The sequence below is a fragment of the Solanum lycopersicum genome, chromosome 7 (genome assembly GCF_036512215.1).
Source record: "Solanum lycopersicum chromosome 7, SLM_r2.1".
NCBI classification, from domain to species: Eukaryota; Viridiplantae; Streptophyta; class Magnoliopsida; order Solanales; family Solanaceae; genus Solanum; species Solanum lycopersicum.
The window spans coordinates 65,138,254-65,148,863 of NC_090806.1; the positions used below are offsets into that span (position 1 = coordinate 65,138,254).

General features: G+C 31.2%; 1 protein-coding gene across 3 annotated transcripts; it reads left to right on the top strand.

The window, feature by feature from the left end:
- The first annotated feature begins 418 nt into the window (after positions 1 to 418).
- LOC101262828 (probable protein phosphatase 2C 52) lies at positions 419 to 5,816 on the top strand. Of its 3 annotated transcripts, XM_026032090.2 has the most exons (7): positions 492 to 661; positions 785 to 858; positions 1,761 to 2,182; positions 2,264 to 2,608; positions 2,700 to 2,817; positions 2,902 to 3,125; positions 5,020 to 5,816. In XM_026032090.2, the coding sequence occupies exons 3-7, from the start codon at positions 1,922 to 1,924 to the stop codon at positions 5,488 to 5,490; spliced, it is 1,419 nt and encodes a 472-aa protein (XP_025887875.1). In that variant the 5' UTR covers positions 492 to 661; positions 785 to 858; positions 1,761 to 1,921; the 3' UTR covers positions 5,491 to 5,816. The 3 variants fall into 3 exon arrangements, with proteins under 3 accessions (XP_004243332.1, XP_025887875.1, XP_025887874.1); XM_004243284.5 differs by lacking the exon at positions 785 to 858 and having other exon boundaries at positions 419 to 661; XM_026032089.2 differs by lacking the exons at positions 492 to 661; positions 785 to 858 and adding an exon at positions 1,292 to 1,431.
- The last annotated feature ends 4,794 nt before the right edge of the window (positions 5,817 to 10,610 follow it).

Consider the following 10,610-nt stretch of genomic DNA (forward strand, 5'->3'; position numbering starts at 1 on the left):
TGGATGGTATAAAAAAATGGTTACCAACAAACCAAATCTTATTATATTTATATTATAGTTTGATTGATTAAATTAATAAATTGAGTTATTTTACCAATAATACTCTTATTAAAAACTCTTTCATGTTCAAACATTAAATTTAAAAAAATTACTTTAACTAAAAGCGTAAAAATCTTAATTGTCTCACAACAATTTAGTATAACATAGAATTGGATAAATGATCAATAATTTTTTAGTACAAAAATTTTGATCATCTTACCATAATTTGTTAGCTTAATAGAGAATTAATATATTCATCGTTTAAGAATTATAATCATTTTATCATAAATTGGCAAGTTATTACAATATAAATTGAGGTGAAAAATTAAATATTTTATATTTTTAAAATAAAAATCTCAATCATGTTATCGCAGCCCGAGTGGTTATTAGTATAACGTAAATTGAGATGAAGGACCAATATATTTTCTTCCTTAAAAGAATGAGCGTACCCTCTCCTCTTCATTATTTTCCCTTTTTATGCTTTTGTAATTAATTAATGCCAACTTCTATCTATTCCCATACTTCTCACTCTCTTCCCTTCTTCTCCTTTTTCTCTTCTGTTCAACAAAAAAAAGACATAAATCACATTCTTGTTCCCAGCTATCACTAAACCAACTTGAAGGTACCATTTTTAACCAACCCCCTCTTTGTATATCTCTTTCATTTTGCTTTTTGAACATTAAAAATTTCATCTTTTTCAAGAAAATCCCTTGTTTTTGCCTTATTTTATCAATTTTCTGTGTAGAGTTCAGAAATGAAACCCCATTTCATGGTTTTGGTTAATTCTGCAGCTTGGGTTTTGATTGCATGAAAAAAGGGGTTTGATTTTTTTGCCCCCTTTCTTGAATTTTGATTTTTTTTTTTTGATGTTTATACTTTTCTAAGTTTTAATGCTTTGATCTGATGTTGTTTTGCTTTTGGGGTTACGTAAAAAAGGATTCTTGTGTCGACAAAATCTACCACTTTGTTAGAACTCTTTTGCTTTATCTGTCTGCTCCACTAAGTAGTGCAAAGATTCAAATTTTATCAGACTGTTTTTCCTCTATCTTTGGTTTTACTTTTTTTTTTTTTGTTAACTTTGTTTATCCTCTGGAAAAGACTGAAATTTTGACATTTGAGGTGAAAGGTTGAATCTTTTTGACATTTGTGACTAGTAACTTTTCCTTTTCAGGTTACTTTTTTTTTTCAAATCTTTATACTTTGTTTTCTTTTGGTGTTTATCTATAAATCTAACTATAAAATCTTTAATTATAAGATCTATAAGAAAGAGTAAGATCTTTTTGGAATTTGGATAGTGATAAATCTTCACCCTCTGTTTTGGAAATGGAGAATTTTGTGGATAAAGTTTTGATTTTTGTGAACATGGTGACAGATTAAAGAATTTGAATAACTGTGGGTGCTCTACCTAGTTTCCTGTTTTTATGTGTTCTTTTTAAATGTTTTCCAGAATATTCTGTTTTTCTGTCTACTTAGCTTAGTTTTTTAATTGTAGATTAAGGGTGCATAAAATCTCTCAAATTTGATTTGTATAATGGAGATTCCCATTGGATGATGAAAGCTTAAGACAGCATAATATTTATATTATATGCATCAATCACATGCTAATCTATTAATCTGTGTGTTGGTTAGTTAGTCTAGTTTCAATATTTGTTGTCATATCCATCTTGTTATGTGGTATTAATATATTAGTATATTAATTAATCTCTTATTGTGTTGTTTAGTGCAATATTTTGACCAAGATTAAAAAGAATCGCGTTGGATGCTTGTGAGTTCTACAGTTTTTTTTTTTGCTTAGTTCACAATTCAGTCTGATCCAGTTTCATTGGGAGGAAGAACATTTCTTTTGTTGTGGATCAGATGGTCTCTTTGTGTTTCTGAGAAAATGGGGGGTTGTGCTTCTACCAGCAATCATAGTACTTGTAGTAGCAGGAGCAACGGAGAACGAGTTTCCCCTGAATGTTTGGGGATAAGTATGTTTAGTCGAAAGAGGATTAGAAAAACTTTTTCTGATCCTGTCACTACATTGCAACATCTGACTTCAATACCTAATCGGATATTCAAAAATGGGAAGAGCAGGACTTCTTGCATATTCACTCAACAGGGTCGTAAAGGCATAAACCAGGATGCCATGGTTGTCTGGGAAGTAAGTACCGCTTGCTTGTTTAGAGCTACTATTGTGGCCTTGGAGTGTGTTATGTTTTAAATTTTATGTATCTGTGTGCAGGATTTCATGGCTGAAGATGTGACCTTTTGTGGGGTATTTGATGGTCATGGTCCACATGGCCATCTTGTCGCACGCAAAGTAAGGGATGCACTGCCCTTGAAGCTAGCGTCGTTTTTGCAATCATTTGACTCAAAGCACAATGGTTCTACTGCAAATTGCTGCAGTGGTGATAAAAAATTGGATGTGGTGGATCCTGATAAGGATGGAGGGATGGAGGATAAAGTGGACTACTTGTGGAGAGAAGCTTTCCTTAAATCATACAAGGCCATGGATAAAGAACTAAGGTCCCATCCTAATTTAGATTGCTTTTGTAGTGGGAGCACTGCCATTACACTTGTGAAACAGGTAGCCAGTTGCATTTGGTTATGATTTTCCTCTTGCAATTTCTTGCATTCCCTTTTCTTCTAAGCTTATTATTAATTTTTTGTGTCAAAAGGGTTCAAATCTTTTTATGGGCTATATTGGTGATTCTCGGGCTATCATGGCATCAAAAGACAGTAATGATTCAATGGTGGCAGTTCAATTGACTGTTGATCTCAAGCCTGACTTACCCAGTATGTCTATGTAATAGCTTATCTTTCATTTTATATGATCTCTTTCTGGATTCTCTTTGATGATATTGTGTTTTGTGTTACCAGAGGAAGCTGAGAGGATAAAACGATGTAAAGGTCGGGTTTTTGCTTTGCAAGATGAGCCTGAGGTGCAGAGAGTGTGGCTGCCATTTGATGATGCCCCTGGTTTAGCAATGGCTCGGGCATTTGGGGATTTCTGCTTGAAGGAATATGGGGTGATTTCTGTTCCAGAATTTTCTCACCATATTCTTACTGAAAGGGACAAGTTCATAGTTCTAGCTTCTGATGGGGTAGGTATCCCTCTTGAAATCTATGAATATTTTGGTAGCTTAGTTATCAGTTTGTTGAAGTAGTTGAATCCAAAATGAAATTAAGCATGCCGAGTTGTCCTTTATGATTTTGACGACCTTTGTGATCTTGGATTTTTTTATTTGTTTTAATGGGGTCACATGTAATGATCTGGAAGAAGAGTTATCTATGGAAAATATTATGAAGTTGATAATTCAATTTTCTCTTTTCATATACTAATACACAAATAAATGGAAAGATGATTCTGCATATATGATCTAGCCTACAGGACTTCCATTATCAGCTAAGAATTAAATGTTTAAGTTCTCAGCATCAGTGATTATTTATACCAATGTAGTAAGGTGTTTTCCGTTGTCAGTCTCACAAATATTAATGGTGCTTAGTGTCTTGATTTGTAAGTATGCTATAAAGCGGAAGGAAGAAGCGTTTTGTTTTTTTCTGCAAATCTAGTACATTGGACAAGTGTTCACCACCTGATCTTTGTAGGAAAGGAGTTAGATTCCTTTCGAATTAAATGCGCCTGGAATCCTCATAGCTAATGGTCACTTCAGGACTTTGAAAAGTATTGGCTCATTCTGGTTTGGGGACAGAATGAGGATAATGCCAGTTGCTAGAGTGTGGTATATTCTGCATGAGGTAGTAACATTAAATACGATTGGCAGAGGGATATGTCATTGGTTTTAGTACCTGACTTGCCAAAACTCCTTATGCGATGCACTTTGATTAATTGCTGATGTTTTAGTAGATATATGATAGATGAAGAGTTTAGCCTAGATAAAGACAATTCCTGCTGCTTGTTTGTTGCCGCAGGCAAGGAGCCTTGCACATGCATAATATACTAACAATTCTTGAACAAATCTTTTTATAGTTTGGTTTCTAAATGTAGAAAGTATTGCATTCTACTTTACCTCGTTGGCTCGTTCTGTGTAGTCGTACTCTTCTTTAAATTCCCGTAAGTTAAGTAAAGGTCAGCTTATTGAATTTGTTTTACTGTTTTCTTTGAATGTCTGTGAACTTTCTTCCTTTTCCAGGAAATGGCTGATTATGTTTCTATTTCACTAACTGCATATCCTGAAATATCTGGGCAATATCCTTTTTGCTCACAATTTTTTTTTTAAACGGAGTAATAAGAACTTTTCTTGTATTTGCACTAAGTCAGTCCATCAGGCGTAATTACAAAAATGCAAATTACTTGTTGTGTCGAGTATTGTATCTACTTCTTGGTTACAATTTTCCCATTCTGAAGTTATTTAGATATCTTCTTTATCTTTTTTATTGCTGATGCCATGACTAAACTAATTTCTTCTCTACCTGTCACTGCCGAGTTTTGATGGTAATTGGTTTCAGAGACAGATTTTCTATTGGATAACCTGTTACACATTATAATCAATATCAAAAAGTAAAGCAGAATATGGTTGGAACATGTCCTCAGTGATTTCAGTTAATAAGAAATATTCAAAAAATATTTGTAAGATTTTACGAAATATCATTTTGTTTTGCATTCGAAGCTCTCACTTAGACGAGTAGCATTTCCCATGCTGGAAGAGATGTGGTTTGCTTATGCCTTGGTCATTAATTACTTCATGCTGTTACAAAATGCTACTGTCTTCCCTTCAATTCTTGTCTAACCGTGGGCTAGTCTCTGTACTCGTTCAATGAAGTAGGTATGAACTTAGTTTATTTTCATACCCAAAGAACTAGGCTGATTATATATATGGCTCATGCTAGGGAGTTGTGAAATGAAACAAAGAATTCCTAGCCTAGCTATTGGAAAAATGCATCGCAGTACTATAGTGTGTTATACGAAAGAATACAGAGATATTGGCATCAGTTAGACAGTTGCAGTTTCCATATTTAAGATTTATATTGTTTCAGGTTTGGGACGTCTTGAGCAACGAGGAAGTGATTGAGATAGTGTCATCAGCTCCTACACGAGCATCAGCTGCCCGAATCCTGGTTGACTCAGCTGCACGCGAATGGAAAACTAAATATCCAACATCAAAGATGGATGATTGTGCAGTTGTTTGCTTATTCTTAGATGGGAAAATGGACTCTGAATCCGATAACGAGGATCAATGTTTCTCCTCTGCTACCCTTCAGAGCAACCACTCTGGTAACGCTGTGGAATCAGACGATGGACAGAACTCCGAGCCATCTCTGCAGAGGAACTTCACGGTTAGATCAGCTGAAGAAAACGACACCTACAAACGAATCGTTGCAGAAGTAGAAGCAAATCAAGAAGCTATGTCAACTGAAGAACAAAACTGGTTAGGATTAGAAGGTGTCACTAGGGTAAACTCCCTAGTTCAGCTTCCAAGATTTTCTGAAGAAAGGCCAAGACCTTAAATTATATATATATATATATATTTGTTGTTATTTAGATCCCTTATCTTAAAAAGTTTTATGGATTTATATATAATTTTGCTGCAGCATATCCTAGTATTGTTTATGACATATTTGGGGTTTGGTTTGTTCACTGGATTAAACTCACATCCATCTAACTGTAAAGTCTTAAATCTTCTTTTAAGATACATTAGCTGTTTTGTGTATTCTTTTAACTTTTATGTGTACTAAAAAATGATGTTACTTTTCTTTCATAAAAAACGATATATTTATCATCAAATAATGTGGTGCAGTGACTGTTTTTTCGTTAGTCACAGGTTTCAGTTCAAGTCCTAGGCGTGATTTTTTTTTTGGTAGGAATGCAGCCATATGTTCATTCGAGGAAGAACTTATTCGCATTGGATGTTTACACTAAATTAATAAATGCATGTCATGCGTTTAAAATTATAATTCATTATACTTAACCATAATTAGTTAATGTGTATTTTATTTTATTAAATTACATAATTATAAAAATTACATTAATTTGATATAAGCATTTGATGCGGATAAGTTTTTCTATTCGTTTAAATTAGTTGGCTTACGTAAAATTATGAAAATAGTGACTTTAATCAGGAAAAAATTAAAAGAAATGTTACTTTAATCTTATCTTTAAATTGACAAATCAGTCACAACATAATTATTTTCCCTACATAATTATGAAATACCTTTATCTTTAAACGTGTCATGTACTTATTCATCCATATGATTAGACAGCATTGATCAATAATTCTCAACAAATAATTAGACACCCGTATAAACAATTTTTTATCTTTAAATCACATTTAAACTTGCGATTTCATTTTTTTCAATGAAATTATTCTTTCGTTCACGAATAACGTCTTTTTTTTATTTAACACATCTCCTAAAGTATATTTTCCATCATTCTCAATTTCTTTGCGATAACGTTATTAAAGTTATCACGTGAATCGACTCATTCATAAGGATTTATACAACTCCTCCCTAATATGTTCATATCTATGTTCTTGATTCATATTTAGGTCACTTAATTATGGTCATTTGACAATACTATTGATATTAATCAGAATAGGTCCCATTTGTAATTAATTTTTCACTTAGGTTGTGTTGGCCAATAACACATGTCACAAATCACAATATAACTAATAATATGTTTAAGAAAAATACCAAAAAGTGTTAGATATTAAATCCTTACACAAAAGAAGCAATTTTCTGTTGGTTCAATTTTATTTTTTTTGGTGTAGAAATTAGGTGTTAGATTTTAAAGAAAATTGTCCTTGCAAAAGTAGGTATTTTGTGATAAATGGACCGAAAATTGGGTGAAGATTTTTGAGAAATATCCACAAATATTATTTCTTCTATCTTACTTTATATGATCCGCTTATTATTTTTTTTTTAGTCTCCAAAAGAATGATATTCTTTTATATTTAGTAACAATTTAATTTTTAAATGCTCATTTTATTATTAATAAAAATGATTTATATGTCATGCAAATATCTATGACTTATTTTAGATCATAAGTTTGAACTTTTTTTTTCCTAACTCAGAGGCAGATTCAGGATTTCAAATCTCTAGGTGCCAACAGATTCATCGGTTAAATCAATTTTAGCCTTCAGTCGAATTATTCGTCTTTTCGGTCTATGACAAGTATAAACAATAATAAGATGACAATTAATGTATTATATATACTACAAATTATTTTTGCATGAGTCATACTAATTTTCTATGCATTGTTTCAATTTTATCAGATGTCTTTAAGGAAGCAAAAGTTTATTGTTTTAATTTAGATGCTTTTGCTAAAAGTCGAATTCAAGATGATTTTTTTCTCATGTAATATTTGGGAAAAATCACTTTAGCTCAATTGGTTGACTATTTGAACTCTCATGCTACCATTTTGCTTTCCCTACCTCCATATATAAATACAAATTTGTACCCCACATTTGATTGAGATCATAAAATAAACAAGTTAAAACTTTCAATTATACTATAAATATCATTAATATTCATTATTCATTTAAAATTGTACTCGACAATTTTCATATTTTGAAAACGATCAATGACGATATCATTGCTTATGTTTACAAATAAATCACGTTTTATGTAACACGTTAGTCAAATATACTTATAAATTACTACTCCATATTAAGACAACTATTAGAAACAGAAAAAAAAAAAGTGTCGTTGTCATATTAAGGAAGAAGCAAGTTAAACTTGAAAATTAAAAAACTGCCATGCGAGCAAGTTAAAAAAAATACTACCGCCTCTACGAGGTTCGACCTCGCGACCTTCGTGTTAGAATTATGACCCTTAGCACCCCCCACAAACCTTACTAGATCCTCCCCTGCTTATACTCCATATCAAGTCAAATTAAATCATATAACAGAGTAGTTAGAAAATATTTACATACAAATTGACATGAGATAGAAAGTAATATTTTTTTAAAAATTCAAAAAAATAGTGTTTTTTCTTATACATTTAAGGGAAAATTATATGAAATAACAAACTATAATTCAAATTAAATGCTATAGCTATAATTTATTTTATTTGTGATTCGCAACAAATATCCCTTTTTTTGCCATCTAATTGGTATACAATTACTCATTCAATATACAAATGTAGAAAATGTGTTTGTGTTTGTGTTTGTATAAAGCGAGAGAAAAATGTATACACAAATACAAATACATATATTTTCTTCATATACACTTATAATTATACAAATACAGATCCTATTATACAATTTACAATATAAATAAATTTACACAAAATTGAACAATTGTATAAAATTAGGTATATCCAGCGAATTATACAAATCAAAAGCTCCATAGCAAACATAAAATTTATTATTGAACACAATTATACAAACTATAGTTATAACATATAAATATAATTTTTATGTTTACTACACGTAAAAATTGCTCTTTATTTAACTTAGCGATGTAATTGTTTTTAGCGACCGCCCAAACATATAACTTGCCAAAAATAATTCTCTGAATTTCTTTTTGTAAAAATTAGGTAGGATGATATATCTTGAGCACGCTATGAATTTTTTTGGCACCGTTGAAAACATATAATGTTACTAGTTTTCACTTGTTAATCCTTTTAGTTGCGTTTGTTGGCAGTGGCGGAGCTAAAATTTTTAATAAAGGGTTCAAAATATGAAAGACTAAACACATGAACTAATCGAAGGGGGTTCAGATCTACTATATATATATAATAAATAATTTTAACCATGTATAAATAATAATTTTAGCGGGGGGATCAGAAGGCTGGCTCCGCCCCTGTTTGTTGGAGTTAATATTTCTTGGGGGTATTTTAGTCCTTAGTAATATTTTCATATTGAAAATGGCTAAATGTTAAAAGCTTGTAAAATATTTTGATATATTCCACGTATCTTTAATCTATGATTACATAATTCAAAAGTCCTTTTACTTTTTAAAATTCCATTCGATCAAATCAAAATCAGACAAACAAATCAAATTGTCTTGCGTGCACCACTTAAACATGGCCTAGCTCATAATTCACCGCCAAAAACACCACCAACTTTTCTCCTATATATAAACAAAACTTATTTCTCCATTTTACTCCAATCTACTTCAACAATGGCCAACAGTATTCATTCCATTTTCTCCCCCTTTTTCATCATCAACATTATTTTCCTCTCTTTCTCATGTTACACGTTAGCAGGACGCGATATCGCGAAAATCAACGATAAAATCAAACACCCCGATACGTTCTTTCCATACGATGGAACGGTCCTAATTCCCGGTATAGGGAGGGTTGTTGTCCCACCTAAAGGCACCCATGTTAATCCGTTTACGTATAACCCTATCACCGGCTCTAATAATGGCAACGGTTTAGTTATTCCAATTCCTGGCTCTGGCACTGGCATTGGCTCTTACATTCCAGGTGGTGACGATACATTTATTCCTAACCCTGGAGTCAAAGTCCCTAGTGGTGGTACAATTCCTGTACCACCATAGGTATCGTCATTAATAAAAATAAAATAAAAAAGGACAGTCTGATGCATGCATATAGCATTTTCAGGTCACCTCATTGAATATCTTATTTTTGGTTTTGTGAAATAAACATGGAATTATTGCATGTCGAAATTAATTTAATTATGTATTTTTTTAAAATATATATAGTGTGATGTGTGCGTGCACGTGTGTCTTTAATTTAATTTTTAGTGTTTCTCTCCAATAAACTTCATTATCTTCGACGTGTATTAATTTTGTGAAATTAAATTAGTATTCTACTTAATATAGTTGTATTATATATTTGGTTCAATCTAAAATATAAGGTGTGATCAATTAGCGATATGAATTTACATTGAATATGTGTTATTTAAGTTTAAGTTGTATCATCATCGTATTTCTCGTTTAATTTAAAATTTTATTATTTAAGTTTAAGTTGTGTCATTATCGTATTTCTCGTTTCATTTGGAATTTTACACAATGCATGTAGTGTAAAATTCCAATATAGATAACCACATAGAATGATGCCACGATTAACTAACACTATTCCATTTCTCAATTGTTAATCCCTATAGTAAATGAGGTAAAAAATTATTATATTTTTTTATCCAAAAAAAATCAATACATGAGATTTATATATAATGAGAGTAAAAAAAAAATAGACATCTCAAGCGATTGTTTTAGTGACCTTATGATCCAAACGGGCTTGATAAACGCTAAATATATAATTAATTTATTATTTATTATGATATATCATATTTAATACCAGAAATTTCAGATATCTGCATTTTATTCATAACTATGTGATCATGTTCCCAACAATAGTACTGGTGCTTTTTAATTAACATCAAGTCAACAATCATATGTACAAATTTTAATTTCTAACCACTTTTTCACACAAATAGATCAGACGTTATCTTCTAATGTCTAGCAAGATCTTGAATGTGTGTATATATATATATATATGATGTATTCTTCCGTGTAATTTATTTTTTCGAATTTATTTTACTTGCCGTTCTTATTAAAAATAAATGATCTAAAATATTTTTTTTTAAAAATAAGACATAATTAGTTGTTTGTTTTCACCTTTATTGTTATTTATAAATATGAAAAGTATTAGGGCATCTTCAA

Bases quoted from the DNA above. Each gene is read 5' to 3' on its own strand.
- LOC101262828 (XM_004243284.5), top strand. From the start codon at position 1,922: ATGGGGGGTTGTGCTTCTACCAGCAATCATAGTACTTGTAGTAGCAGG. The intron at 2,818-2,901 runs GTATGTCTATGT...TTGTGTTACCAG, and splicing joins TCTCAAGCCTGACTTACCCA to AGGAAGCTGAGAGGATAAAA. The intron at 3,126-5,019 runs GTAGGTATCCCT...ATATTGTTTCAG, and splicing joins TAGTTCTAGCTTCTGATGGG to GTTTGGGACGTCTTGAGCAA.